Below are 15,515 nucleotides of genomic sequence, written 5' to 3' on the forward strand. Positions count from 1 at the left end.
GACTACAGGAGAGGACTGCATATGGATGCTTGATTAAGAGATCAGTCTGAATAGGTTGTGGTTTCGCAGGCCCAAAAAAACCCCATCTCTCGTCTTTGCCCATTGAGACCATTCCTGCACAACCCTTATGTTTTGTGTTACAGGTGTTAGCAGGCACTATGGTACGTGGCTGTCCACATTTTAGCCCAGGGCTGGATGCGCAGCCTCAAGGTGGAAACTCAGTCTCTCTTGCGAGAAAATCAGGATGAAAGCCGAGGGAGCAGATCAGGAAGCTTGAAACGGAGAGCAGCGGTGCTGTCCGTGCCACGCTGTCTGCTCTGGCAGGCACGAGTCACCTCTGAGGCCCGGTAAACAGGGGAAGTTCCCACCTTCCTCCCCAGGGTGGAGAAAAGGGGACGACGCAGGTGGTCTCGCCGGGCTGAGCCCGAGCCGTGCGTCCCCCCCTTGTCCTCCCCGAGCCCACAGCGCGCCGCCTCTCTCCGCTTCTCCTTCAAGCATGAAGGGCTCTGACGTTCCCCCGGGGCTGGCGCTGCTCCGCGGCGCAAAGTACAGGGGGTGGTGCCGGGGCTGCCCCGGCCCGGCCCGGCCCGGCCCCTCTCCCCCGGCAGCACCGCACGGCCGCCCCGAGCCCTCGGAACTCCGGCGGGCGGGCACGACCGCTCTCCCCGCCCCTGGGAAGGGGCGGCCCCGCCGCCCGCCCTCCCTATAACTCCCCGTTGTCCGGGCGGGCGGGAGGTAGCGGTTCCTGCGGCGAGGGATGGAGGCGGCACCGGTGGGACGGCCGCGCTCCCTCAGCAGAGCCCTGGCCGGGGAGCGCCCCGCGGGATGCGGCGGCCCCCCGGCCCCCTCCGCCAAGGCCGAGGCGCGGGTGCTGGTCATCAACACGGGCGGCACCATCGGCATGGTGCAGGACGCCAAGGGTGAGGGGCCGGGCGGCGGGGGGCGGGTAGGGGGAGCGGGGCTGGGCTGAGCTGAGCTGTGACCGTGGGGACACCCGGCGCGGTGCAGCATCCCGGGGTTCTTGTCACTGTGCCAGAAGGGTGCGAGCCTTCCTCTAATCCCCTGCTCCCCTCGGCTGGTTAATTCCGCAGCTCAGTTGATGGGCATCCTTGTGAACCTCACAGCTAAGCTGGAGCAGGTTTTGGCGGGGGACAACGCGTTTCCTGCGGCGTGAGTCCTTTTCTGCCCTCCTTCGCGCACTGAAAATGAAACCAACCTGATCGAACTAGTCATGCAGTCTGTTTTTGGGCTTAAATGAGCCACTGTCCCTGGCCACCCAGAGAGCATGTGCCTGGCATTCCTGCTGGGAAGAGCGTGGGCCGCTGGAGCTGGTGCCCGTGACGAGGATTTTCCGGTGGTGACCTGGCAGCTGATACGAGCGTGGCAGCGAAAATGCTGCCAAGTGTCAGGATGAGCAGGATCAGATGCAGCGTCATTGTTCACCTGCCTTGGGGCAGGTTTCTGCTGCTCTCCCACCAGCTGTTGGCTTCTTTCAGGAAATCATTGAAGAGTTTTGCCTTGCCTTACCAAGGGAGGGGGAGACTTACCTTGATGAGAAGGCTAGATATGCCAAACCCCCTCCCACCAGCTGAAACACGTTTAAATGCAAAACTGAACTCTGAAATATATCAGTATACTGACTGCAGTTTATCTGAAGGCTTCTTAGTTACCTACATGTATATGCTACATGTTTTCAGATGCCCCTAAATGTCAGCAAATAGGTGCCCAAAATTCACCTGATACCTGCCCAGGCCCCCAGTTCAGAAGCTGGTTGGAGTGGTACCTGAGCACCACTAGACCCTCACTCAGTAGGCACAGATCCTAAGGGATGACAGATGCATTTGCCAGCATTGTTTTAAAGGAAAACAGTGTAATGTAAGGAGTGGGAGTGAGAGGGAATCAGTCCAATTTTGTTGAATATCTATTTATTTTCTTCCCTCCTTCACTTGGAAAGCAGCGGAGCATCCCAGGCCTTGCAGAGCCTGTGTCTGTCTGGATTCAGAAGTGTAGGTACTTGTGATCCCTACTACAGAGTTGCCTGAAATACGGTCTCTGCTGTTCATCTGTAGAATGAGTACACTTGGCGCTTCATCTTGGAGCTTCCTAGACTTGTTTTTTTTTCTAACACTTGTCCTTTCTTCTCAGAAGATGGTGATTGGCTGCTCCTTATTATTGTAGGAAAGATCCTTTAAGGTGTTGTTCTACTTTTTTTTTTCTTTTATGGCTGTCATCTTTGTGTTTAATCTATCAAAGTGGTAAAAAAAAGTCCATTTTTCAAATAACGTGATGACTTTCCTTTTTCAGTTTGCATTGTTTATACTAAAATAATTTCCTACTTTTATTGCCTCAGCTTCCCAAATGACTCTTTAAGCAAATAAATTATAATCACGTGTCTCATTCTTTTATAAATGAACTCTGTAACTTCCTCTCATCTTGTATGCCTTTTTTTTTACTTTTGCTTAAAAAGTGTCAATCATTAAAGCATGTGCAAACAATCTAACAGTTATGATCCAGTGATGCTGACTTGCTGTATCCTGGTGAGGGTTTCGACCTGCTTTTCATACACAGATCTAGCTGCAGAGCAGCCAGAGTACCTCTTTCAGAATATTTGGCAGTCTTCAGTGTTCAGAGGCTGGTGAAAGGGCATGGGAAAGGCAACATGCTTTAAGGGAAAAAAAAAAACAAACGATAGATGCTCATTTCTCTTATTAACCTGTGGATGGAAAGTGCCTGTTTACAATCCTACCTAGAGCTACAAGTGTTTTATTGCAAGCAGTGTGAACAGAATTAGCTTCCTCGAGCTGCACGAAGCCTTTCATAGCAGCAACTGCTACGAGTCAAGGGATCCAGCTAGGTTTCTACCTAACTAATTTTTGCCTAGGCTTACCAGGTTTTCTGTGGCCTTTCCAATTGCTGAGAGAAGATGGATTCCTCTTTAAAATCAGACAGGTTTGATAGACCTAATGTGTTTTGTAAGGAATATATTTCTGTACAGAACTGCCCCCATATACAAGACCGATAGAATCACATTCCTTGGGCTCATTGTACATGTGTGGAGCAGTCATTTATCAACATGATATCTGATTGTAAACCTCCTGCAGAGTTTCTGCAGTTGACCTGTACACATCTGGCAACTCCAGCATGTCTTGAACCAGTTGGACTTTCTGCACACCTACAGGTTACCTGCTCAGGAGTAATTTTCAGAGGATGAATAGTTAGTTTGAGTTGGATGACAACCAGACTTAGGTGCAGACAGTTTCAGCATTCATGATTTTGCTGTCAAGTGACTTCAGTGCATTTTTAAAATGTCTTCCTCCTACTTATTTCCTCCTACAGCAGTTTCTTTTGGCTTATCAGGAGTGCATTTCAAAAAGACAATCTTCCTGCACTCCATAGTGAGGTTATTGTGATACTGATCTTTCCATCAAGTTTGTGCTCATGCTCCTCCTGGCTGATCTCCTTCAGGAAGATCTTTTCCTTGGGTGTGTGGATTGAATCTCTTTTCTGGCTTTTACCTGAAATACTAAGGAAAAAAGCACCCAACAAATCCAAGTAGAACTAAGCTAAATACCCTTAGAAAGATAAATTATCTTGAAATAGAGTCTGCCTAGGTAACTTAGTTATTTATCTGTCTCTTCTAGACATACTAGGTTTCCAAAGGACTGGCTGCTGTAGTCCAAACCTTTTCCTGTTAGAAATCTATGTACCTCATTTCTGAAAGCTCCAAGGACTACACCTCCTGAAATCAATATTTTGGACAATGCTTTCTGCTTCTCTGCCTTTGCAAGATGTAGTTTTTAATTTTGGGATGTGGCACCGTAGATGTCTGTGCCATTTGTATTGATATTACATAGGTCAAAACTTTGCATTCCTCCGTGTGGTGAGTTTGTTAGGATTGGGGGATAACTTCAGCATGCTGATGTACAGGATGGTCCTTCTCCCCAAGCACCTGTGGCTTCTTGGGTGCAGAGCCCCACTGCATTAGAGTTTTTCAGCTGCCTGTTCTCTGCAGCAGCACAGGTTGTAGGATGTCTCGTTTGGCAGGTAGCTATAACTGTGTTATCTATAGCACCAGGGTGAAAAGCAGAGGCCTCAACTGTCAGTGGGACAGAACCATGATTGTTCTCCTTGGCCACAGGTGCTTGTTTGCTGTTCTGCCTTTGTCTGCCTGCTTTGTGATGCCCTGGCTGGCCAGCTAAAGAGGGAAAGGACAGAAGCTGATGAGAGCTCTTTGGACAAGTTGCACAGCCTGCCTCTTCTCTGCAGGGGTGAAGTTGCTTCAAATACTTGGTTAACAAGCTTGGCTCACAAAAGTTGTTTTCCATGCATAATAAAGTAGAAGTGTTCTTAAAACAGTTGCACTTGAGTTCCCCTGTGTTTGCTTCTCTGCTCTAAAGCAGAGAGCACTGCTAGATGTGGATGCAGAGGTTGTAAGCGGGTCATCTTGGATACATCTGCAGAACATCTTAAAAAAAAGTCTACGTTCAGTGCAAGCAATTAGAGAAAAATCCTGACAGATTAGTGATTAAGAGATGAGAAACTGCCATTTATAGAGAAGGGATTAAAGAAAATTAATGTGCGTGAGCTCTCCAGTTCCTGTGGCATATGCAAAAAATAAACAGTCTAATCCATTGTCAGCATTCGGAGCAAGATAACACCGGACAAGCAGAAGAATAATCAGAAAACACCCAGGAAACACTTGAAACTGGGCTGCATTTCCGAGCCAAAATGACTCTATGCCCAAGTGCAGCAGAAGTGGCCATTTGTGACTAAGCTAGGAACATCTTTAATAGGAAAAGCAGGGATTATAGCTGAATGAATGAAACACCCAAAGCTTGAAAGTGTGTTAAGTATATTTTGTAAAACAAAGAATTCTGGCAGGAATCCAAACAAATCCACTCAAATGCTGTTGCTGTCCTGTGAGGAAGTTGGCTATGAAGAGGCCTGCAACTTCATTTAAGGCAAGCCAGGAGGGAGATTAGGGAGTTCTTAAAGATTTTTCCATCAGCTTGGAAGGTAATGGAAAAAGATAAAAATACTATTGAAAATACTCTCTGTGTTTTGGAGTACTTAAAATAAACTTTGCTGTTTGAAGGTGAGGCAAAAAAACCCAGATGCTAACTTGGAGGAGAGTTATGTTTAAAGAAATGGAACTAGAAAGTAGAAGGGAATTGCCTGGCTTCAAATTAGAAATAACTAGAACTACCAGAAGTAGAATAATGAGGTTTGATAGTTTGTTCCCCATCTGAACAGGTAGTATGAAACACATTCACTGAGATTAAACTGAACTTGACAGTAACACCAGTAGAATCTTGAAGTCCAGAGAGAAGTATCTCTGATAAAAGTTCCTTGAACGAAAAACATCCCAGAAAGTCACACTGCAGAAAAACAGGGTGTCTTCTGATTCTGGATGCCAGGACTGTCGCTGTTATTCCTGAAACAGGGTATTGGGGGATGCAGGTTAGATTCACAAGTGAACTCAATTCTGTGATGCTGAGGATTGTAACGTCAAAAAATCAGGTGCCTTTCTGGCTAATATAGAATGGCATACAGGCACCCTTTGAAATACCTGTTTGCAGCCAGGACACCTGCAGAGTCCACCAAGCACTAACTGTATTCTTAGGCTAGTTTAAGTAGGAGCTGTTTTAGGGCCCCTGCCACAGAGGGGCAGACCCCAATCACGGGAGGGGAGAGGGTGAGCAGAGCTTGAGATGCATCCACGCTTTCAACTTTTTCTATTCAGCAGTTTATGCACCTTCTCAGCATCTTGTCAGTTCAGATGTTCAGTCCTAAACCTGCTAGTGGAAAGTGTCTAGTATGTATCACAACTTGATAGTACAAAACAATGCTCAGTGCTTTGTAAGTCTTTTGCCACTAAGAAGTAATAGTAATAGCAATAATAGCTATGGCATATGTAAAAGAGAATAGTAGTTTTCTGCTACAGTTGCAAAAATTGGCTTCCTGTCCCTGTTGCTGATCAGTATTTGAAGACAAGCAGCAATTAAAAATAGGGAAAGCATAAATATTTGATATGGAGGAGATCTGAAACATTATTTTTCTTAAATAAAGGATTTACTTCAAGTCAAGAGAAGGATAACTGCATGGATATTTATTAGTTATGTCCAATTTTCATGTTTTTAAACTGGCAGTAGACTATTTAAATTTAATTTGGAAGGATGGGCAAACTGCTGTGTAACTTCTTCCCCCCTTACTGTGCCATTTGCTTCCTTCCATCCCTGCTCCTTTATTTACTTCCTTTATTCTTTATTTTTAAGGACTTGCTCCTGAGGCCAATAAATTAGTAAACAGCTTGGAAAAAATGCCGATGCTGCATGATAAGACATATGCCCAGGAAACAAAACTGAACAACTCCTATGAATTTCCAGAGAACACACTGGTGCTCCCGTAAGTATAATTTCCTTGGGGAGAGGGAGGGTTAGGAAGTATTGTGTTAATTTTCAGATAATTACAGGTCCAGACATTTAACATGAAGAATCCAGGATGAGATTAGCAAAAATGCTTATATTGGCTTAAAAGGAAAAAGTCTACCATGTCTGACATGATAGAAAATATGTGTTTTGGTATATTTGCAATGAAGTGCCTTAGAACTGCCTGAGAAGTAACTTTTGAGTTAGGCAACAATTAACCATTCTGGGCAGCTTCGTTCTGCATTTTTTTCCTTGTTTTTCGTATTAATTTGCTGCTGTGCAAACATACGAATATTCTACAGATGCTAAGAAAACTACATATAGCTCCATGTGAATTATCTTCAGCATATGTCTGAAAAAGTAGCATGTAGTTAATGCATCTGTGAATAGGCCTCATGCTTTAATTCTGCAGGCCTTCTGTTTTCAAAAGCCCTAAAAGGTGATTGTTTTTCCCAAATTTGTGCAACGTTATGATAATAAACGATAGGCTTATAATTAATCTGCATTTCTTCTTAACTGTTGGACAATGATTAATAAGCTTATAGGTTTTATTTAGAGGGCAGTATGCTAATTTGAAATATTCCCCAGCTGTGATGAATGACTGTACCCCTGTAAACATGTTAGCTTTGCACAAAGGATGATTTTACACAGTCATTTAAAACTAAGTGGGACTAGAGCTGGTTTACTATAAGAGTAAAAATGGATATTCATTAATCTTTAAAGAGAAAACCAGGATATTCAAAGAAAATGTAAGCTTTATTAATTTCTTTCTACTTTGTATTGAGGTCTCTATGTAAAGCTTTTAAAAGTAACCATTTAAAAGGCAGATAGCAGGAAAAGTAGTAAAAGGAAAACTAATGGACTCCTGGTGCAGTAGTATTAATAGGAACATATAGTTTGTGTTAAATACGATGCTTACACTAAGAAAAATGGGGCTCTGTGATGATTTTGTGCTTGAATAACTTTTAAATCCTTTAAGGGATTATAAACAAAACAAAACTGCACTAATATACCCATTTGAGTCCTAAATATACTTCTCTTGGCACATCTTTTCCATGAAGAACAGAAGAACTTAAACAATCATTCACATCAAAAACCTGAGGTTTAAAAACCAATCTTGTCTTGTTTTTCTGGCACTGCTGAGTGCTGTTTCTGGAGGTTAGTCATGGCAATTTGCCATTTTGTCTTTTGTGTTAGCCGAGTGATATTTTAACTAGACGGTTGAGAAATATTGTGAGCTCCTGAGGGGAGAAAATAGGAGTATTTTGTGAACTTTGTATATCTGTGTGTAAAGTCGATGTAAGAGAAATTATGTGTTCTCTTTTTAGAGAGAAGCATCAAAAGTTGTAGGCAAGTCTGTTGGTATGTTGTGTTTTATTTAGACTGCATTCTCAGGGGAGCTTTCTTTACAATCTGACTTCCAGTTTTACTCTTAGCATGTGTAAATGTAATATCCAGCAAGCCAATTTTTCATGTGAAGTCTAACTTCTTAGGTACAGCATGTCAGTTTAAACACATTGTTTAAATGCTCTCTCTGCTCTCTGTAACAGTCTTACAGGCTTCATAAGGGGAGTGGGTCTGCAGAATTTATTAGAAGCCTCAGATGACTGGAAAAAGGGAAATATTGTACCCATCTTTAAAAAGGGTAGAAAGGAGGACCCTGGGAACTACTGACTTGTCAGCACCACCTCTGTGCCTGGTGGAGAGGGATGGATTCGATAGGTGGACTATTCAGTGGATGAGGAATTGATTGGATGGTTACATCCAGAGGTAGTGGTCATGGTTCAGAGTCCTGATGGACATCAGTGACAAGTGGTGTCCCTCAGGGGTCCATATTGAAATCGGTGTTATTAATATCTTCTTTAATGTCACAGATGAAGCAATTGAGTGCACCCTCCACAAATTTGCAGGTGACACCAAGCTGGGTGGTGCTGTTGGCACACCTGAAGGATGGGATGTCATCCAGAGGGACCTGGACAGGCTTGAGAACGGGGCCCGTGGGAAGCTCACGAGGTTTAACAAACCAAGTGCAAGGTGGTGCACCTGGGTCAGGGCAGGCCCCAGTATCAACACAGGCTGGGGGATGAACAGATTGAGAGCAGCCCTGCTGAGAAGGACTTGTGGGTGCTGGTGGGTGAGAGGCTGGACATGAGCCAGCCATGTGTGCTCACAGCCCAGGAAACCAATTGTATCCTTGGCTGAATCAAAAGCAGTGTGGGCAGCAGGGCCAGGGAGGGGATTCTGCTGCCCTACTCTACTCTGGCCCCACCGGGAGCCCTGCATCCAGCTCTGGGGTTCCCAGCACAGGAAGGACATTGAGCTGTTGGAGCAAGCCCAGAGGAGGGACACTAAGATGATGAGAGGGATGGAGCAGCTCTGCTATGAGGAAAGGATGAGAGAATTGGGTTTGTTCAGCTTGGAGAAGAGAATGCTTTGGGTGATGTAATTCCGGCCTTCTAGTACCTGAAGGGAGCTTGCAAGAAAGATGGAGAGGGACTTTTTACAAGAACATGCAGCATGTTGGCTGCAACATCTGGAAATAGAAACATATTCCAGCTCATCTAAGAATGGGTGAAAATGGTGGATATTCTTTCATCTTCTAAGCTTCAGAAAGGTAGCAGAAAATATTAGTACTAGAGTTCTTTTATTACCCCAAATCTAAACTGCCAAATTGAATTATACGTAGTTGACTTTATTCTGAGAGGTTAGAAAGTAAATGTGTAGAAATCAGCATTTTTTGTGGGGTATAACACATGCTCTGTGTGCAGTCCATTTGGATGCCAAATCAAAGGTCTTTGAAGAGTCAGATTTCTTGATACAGGCAGGTGGAGGAAGGGAGAGCTGTGGTCCTTGGAGGCAGGAGAGCAGACAGCATGCTTAGAGCTAAGACAATCCACTGTGATTCCATAGCCACCATTGCCTTTGATAAGTCACCTCCAAATTTGGGATTGCATACTTTTGTAAGATATTTGAGTATCTAAACACTTTTTAATCCTTGGTCTCTGTCTGCTGGGCTACACACTGCATTATGTTTGAAATTGTCACATTCCTCAGCCCCACAGGTACTTTATCCCGTTGCGTGACTGGTTTTGGTTTGGTTTGGAATTTTTTTCCCTTGTGTAGTTGCTGAGGCTTGTTTTTATTATACTTGGAGCAGTCATTTCCCGGCTGTCAAGGTTGCACTTGTTCAGTGGCCAGTAATTGATTGCCAGTGAGTTGTTTATGGTCCTGAGGTCTCTGTTTTCAGCCTATGCCAGTATTTTAAGATCTTTGATATTATCACATCCTTAAACTCCACATAACAAGGCATAGCTGGCACGGTAGAGCAGAGTTCCTTAGCAAGGTGACAACAGGTCTAATAGTCTGGGACTGGGCTTTTACAAAGTTAGCCTATTGCTAGCAAAGGCAACAGGTCATCTGAAGAACCAAGAGAGTTTTATTCTGAAATCTGAGGTCAGAAAAAATTAATGGATCTTCTAAAGGCCACAAAAATGAATCTTAGTCATTAGGCACTTAAGATACCCTTTGTGTCAGGAAAGAGGATCTGTTTATAGAGTATCTATTTATATTTATCAAAGGATGAGAAAATTGTTGCAACTCTTCTTTTGCATCCCCTCTATAAACATCGGGAGCTTTATAGATTCCTCTCAATAGCTTATGAAGCGTTTTTAAACCTTAAGGCTTCGTATTACCTTCTGTTACAAGTCAGTAACAAACTTAAACAGTGTAAGTCTGGATTCTTCTTTTCTGACTTTAGTTTTGACAACTCCTCTCTGCCTTCTAAATTGTATTTATTATTAAATTAAATTTAAGTGTTTGTGCTTTAAATCACATCAAGCCATGAACTTCTAAACTTGGAATTTAATTTCCAAATTTAAGACCTTTTTTTCACCTAGATTTGGAAGATGGGGAGGAAGAGGGTAAAATCTGATGATTCAAAGAAAAAATCAGAAGTGATGAGATGATATTAATTCTAAGAATTTTTTTTTCCAATTCTCTTTCTTCACAGTGTCTCTAAGCAAAACAAAAGAATCTTTTACACAATCCTTGAGCTCTCACCACTACTTGATTCTTCCAACATGACACCAGAAGACTGGGCCAAAATTGCAAAGAAACTTGAGGTACTATGGTGTGGGTTAATAATTCATTTGTCACTTAAACAAAGCCAGCAGTATATTGAGTATGCTGAGCAAGATAATTCAGTAGTGTGATATGTATATATGTTTCTTTAAATGTAAATGTTAAGTACCTTACTTAGTTACTTGCAAAGTAACAAGTACTGTGCTTGCAAGGTTTGCTGAATTTTTTTTTCTTTTAAAAATGTTGCAAATTCCTTAAAGTTATATAGTTCTTCCAATGATAAGCCATGCCATAATTCCACACAATAAAATAAGAGAAAAATTGCAGCTATAATTGAATAAGGTACGTAATATGTAGGTCAATGTGTTTTAAAATGTTGACTCAAATTCACTGTCCAAAAATGTTGAATAAAATCCTTAAGTGTAGGTAACTTAATTGAGGATTTCTTAGTTACACATCATTTGAATGTTCAAATAGCTTAATAGTTGGCTATTGACATAGAAAATAAATTCATATCTTCATGCCTTTCTTACACTGGATACATATGGACTTGAGTAGTTTTGACTTTGTAACCAGTAGAAAAAATGTTAGATTTTTCCAAAGTGAGACATGTTTAAAGCCCTATATATTTCTGCATATATGATTAAATTCATGACAGCCTTCTCTGGATTAAAAAAAATCAGCATTTCTCTGCTCCTGTCCCCGTGTCTGAACTTAGCTGTGTGCTTTTAAGAAAGCAGAAATGCAAAACACTTCAAATGCTTCACACCAGGAATTCATAAATAGCTGTTAGAAATAAATAACTATGGGACTAGGAAGATACTGCTCTTCCCCTCCTGCTCTCTCTGCGATAGTGGGGCTTTATAGTGTAAATTCCCTTCTTTGACCACACAGTAGCAATGAACGTGAACAGTTTAATAATGCAGGGAATGATGCTGAAGGTCCAGGTAACAGTCTTTCACCTTTAGGCTCTCTAATCCTGAAACCACCAAACTAGGGATGTTGCTTCTCCTATCAAATGCATCTTGCCAGGGCAAAGAAGAGGTGGAGCTGGTGTGTAAGTGGAAAGCCTCTAGGATGGAGCAGGGGTGCAGCTGGGAAAAGCCCAGGGCCAAGAGAAGAAGACAATCCCATGCTGAACAGGGGAGAATTTGCCTTTCTTTCTTACTGGCATATTAGTTTTTATTAAAAAAAATTAAAAAACCTGTTTATTTCTTGTACACAGATCGCAGCTTCTCTTTTATGTAGAAATGTCCAGTTCATGTAGTCCACGTTAAAAGTGCTCAGAGGCAAAAAAAAAAAAAGAAACTTCAATTCTCCAGCTTGTGCATAGACACTGCCACTTTGTGTTCATCTTGGACATGTGCTTGGCACAATTGTAACGTGCTGAGGACTTTCCACACTGAAATATTCCAAGAGGTTTCTGCGGGTGTCTCCTTAATTGCCAGTCTGATCTTTTACATTACGAAGCTTAAACCAAACTGTGTTATTTTGCATCTAATAAGGTTCATAAGGCTGAAAACATTGGTGAGCATACTGATTTAGAGAGGACAAGTGGCTATTGCTGTGATCTTGGCCCTTCTTGAAACCTACTAACCTTGTTACTGTGTTGGTGAATAGCTGCACCATGCTTTTTGCATCAGGCTATAATTTGGTCTACTGAAAGATCTTGCAACACTGGCGGTTGTTCTGTTGGCTCAGTTGTTAGAGATAAGCAGAAATCCCCTGAAATTTCCAGCAGGTAGCAACAGGTAGACTTGAGTATCAGTGAAGGAATAGCAAAAGGACAAGTAGAAACCTACAGGGGAGTGTGGAGGTGACCTTATTATCAGGACATGCCAAGGGTGTGTGCCTGCTGAGACATAAGAAGTGTAAATAAAAGAAAAACTTGTTTAATTCTATGGCAAACCTCCTTTTTTCCCTCCACACTGGCCCTGCATATATCTGCTTAAGAGTGCTATGTAGTCCTTTCCATGTTACCAAATTACATCAGAGTCTCTCACTACAGCATTTATTATGTCCATCACTCTTAAATTAGAGGAACAAATTCCTTTTTCCTCCAAAAGCCAGCAGATGACTTTATTTTAATAGGATGAGCTGTGTGATTCATGGATTTGCATTAAAAAAACTCCTGTGTGGAATTGTATGTAGATTAAAATTATTGTAAAAGTTGTTTTTACATCTGCGTGTGCTTTATAGTCTAAAGGGACTTCTCAAAAACCAGCAAGTGAACGCACATTAATGAACAAGAAGCCTCTTCACTGCTTTCTGCTACGGAAAGGATGACTTTCCGTCAGAAGAGGGCACTCTGACACTGGCAGTTTGCCTGTCTGCCCCTCAGATTAAATGGACTGTTTTTTCTGTATGTTGTGATAGCCTTGGTTTGCCTAATCTGTTCCTGTAAGTGGTGTAATCCCTAAAGTAAAAGCGGCAACAAGAAATCAGACTATACGACTAATTTGCATATGTTAACATTCCTGTTTAAAGCCATTGCTAAGCTTTTCCTAATTAGCAGTCTTCTGGTTTAAAAATGCTGCATTAATATGTATACATGGAAGAATCTCTTTGACTGTTCCATAATTAGAATTACTAGCTCTAGTGCTCAGTGACCTATTAACCCTTAATTTTATTTAAACTGGAAACAGGATAACTTTAGGAGGAATTATGTGTGCAGGACCCTTCCAAGTATTATACTGTTGCCTGCATCAGTGAAATTAATGTACTATGTAGCTCACTTTCTGGTGCCAGGGCATTGCTCTAACAATGTGAAAACTGTCTCTCCATCTCCAGGAGCACTATGAAAAGTACGATGGTTTTGTGATCCTTCATGGTACTGATACTATGGCATATACAGCTTCAGCCTTATCCTTCATGTGTGAGAACCTGGGTAAAACTGTTGTTCTGACAGGATCTCAGGTAATGGAATTAATTTGTAGTTGAAGCAGGAAGCCTCATTTTTGGTTTTTATATGCAAAACTTGGTTGTATCCTGATTATCACTGTATAGCTTAGTAGTGCAGGGCAGGCCCCTGGCCAGGGTGAATGGTCACGGTGCTGATAGAGATCAGTGAGAACTGGCGGGCTCACCAGCTGAGGATCTGCCCCATAATTTTATCATTAATGACTTTACAACTCTGTACCAAGTCGGACCAGTAGTTCATTATGTCTGGGGCCAGATGCTTCAGAGAAAGATATAAGAGCCTGTCATTGGCCATTGTGTATTAATCGGTTTATATGAGAAGCATCTCTCCAGCCTCAGGTGGCCGCTGGTTGTTAGCTGTTTTTTTTTCCTTTTAAAGCCCTGAAGCTTATTGCTTTTACTTCATCAGTTGTTATCCTGACTTATGTTGCTCATTGTTGCATTTTTATAATTTTTTTTAAATAAACTCTATGCATTAGATGCATTTTTGATCATTTCTATTCCAAAAGCATCTAATATGGTCTGTTTCCTTTCCTCTGAAGACTACATTTATTAATTTTCATTCTCTTAGCTGGAGATCAGCCCTTTGCATATTGTCTGAGGGGGAGGGGTTGTCTTACTAGAATAGCTTGCTTGAGTGTAAAATACAGCTCTAATCACAAAGGAGAGATGAAACATCGCACTGTAAAATTCCCCTCCCCGGTCTCATAACTTCCCTTTCACATGTGGTCTATTTGAAGTCAAAATACAAAAGTCTAGGAAGGAGTAGGCTCCCACTTACTTTCTTGACGTGGGGCAGTCTGGTCATGATACATCACAGTCAAGGTTTTGCTTTCTTTTTGGCTGTATTTCTTGGAGATCTGCCTGACCTATGATCTAGCAAGGGAGCATGTGATTTCTTTTTTTTATTGCTGAAAGGAGCTCTGACTGTCTCTTAATAAAGAGGCAGTCTGAAAAGGCATGGAAGTCATCACTCAGCAGACCAAATTTCTGTTTTTAATCTTGCCCTTTTCTGTCAGTAATAACGTACTGGCTCAGTTTTTCTATACTGTGAGGAAAGATGGTGCAAGAGAGCTGTTGTGAAGACCACAGTGACAGATCTGCATGATCTGGGGCTGTTGCTTTTTCTCTGTATCATCACTTCTCCCATGCTCAGTCACTTTAACTATGACTTCTTTCTAGTTTTTATATTTTTCCTGAACCAGTCTTAATATGCTTATTCACACCAGAATCATCTCTATATCAGTTTTTAGGCACTTAAATTATAAAAGTCTGTTAAGCACAGGGAGAAATCTTGCCATCTGTTGCAGTCTAAAATAGTTTGGACGAAGGAAACTTTTTTTGTAATAAATCATTGTTACATAAATTATTCATGTATTTGTATTGCATAAGTTGGACTGATTTTTTCTGCTGTGTAGGCTTTACATAAGGGCCAGGGTGTAATTTCAGTCTCTGCTCTTCAGGTGCCCATATACGAGTTGCAGAATGACGGCCGAGACAACCTTCTGGGGGCATTGCTGATGGCTGGGCAATTCGTGATTCCTGAGGTCTGTTTGCCTATGAAGACCATCTCAGCAGCTTAATTTCTCCCTTTAGCCAGGACACATATTCCCAAAATATTCGGTAGGCAGTAAGGAATTGCACTTAAACAGGAAGATGAATGGATTTCACTGAGGTAACAGTCCTTGCATGGCAAAGCAGGTGCTGTTTTTGCACTGGTCATATCCCATTTGCTCATATACAATCTATAAAGACTATCAAGTCTGAAATTATATATTGCAAGAGACTTGAATTCAGAAGTTCTCTTGCACATATGTGGGGTCTGAAACACTTCTAAGTCAGTTTTTTAACTGAATGTTACTTTGAAATTCTGTAGTTGCTCTAGTACTGGTATGAGTGTCTTTTAGCTCTAGTTCCTGAAGACTGAAGTGTCAAGAGCAATACTTCTAGTGGACATGGAAATACTTCCATAGTCTCAGTACCCTGCCTTTAAAGATGTTTGTGCTGTGCAGCCCAAAAATCAGAGAGAAAAAGGGTCAGGTTTCACCTCATTTCACGTCTGCCATGCTCCCAAAGCCAGTTCTTGTA

At 42.1% G+C, this 15,515-nt stretch overlaps 1 protein-coding gene across 2 annotated transcripts in view; it reads left to right on the forward strand.

Moving 5' to 3' along the window:
* The first annotated feature begins 716 nt into the window (after positions 1-716).
* Positions 717-15,515, forward strand: part of ASPG (asparaginase) — a 48,416-nt gene continuing 33,617 nt past the window's right edge. Inside the window, exons 1-5 of one of the 2 annotated variants that reach the window (XM_027674084.1) lie at positions 717-920; positions 6,276-6,405; positions 10,438-10,549; positions 13,299-13,424; positions 14,891-14,974. In XM_027674084.1, coding sequence (XP_027529885.1) covers positions 758-920; positions 6,276-6,405; positions 10,438-10,549; positions 13,299-13,424; positions 14,891-14,974 — 615 coding nt within the window. In that variant the 5' untranslated portion in view covers positions 717-757. The remainder of the gene's footprint in view (positions 921-6,275; positions 6,406-10,437; positions 10,550-13,298; positions 13,425-14,890; positions 14,975-15,515) is intronic. The other variant, XM_027674085.1, reaches the window with a different exon arrangement.

This window comes from Neopelma chrysocephalum, unplaced genomic scaffold (genome assembly GCF_003984885.1).
Source record: "Neopelma chrysocephalum unplaced genomic scaffold, ASM398488v2 Primary Assembly neopelma1_24, whole genome shotgun sequence".
NCBI lineage: Eukaryota > Metazoa > Chordata > Aves > Passeriformes > Pipridae > Neopelma > Neopelma chrysocephalum.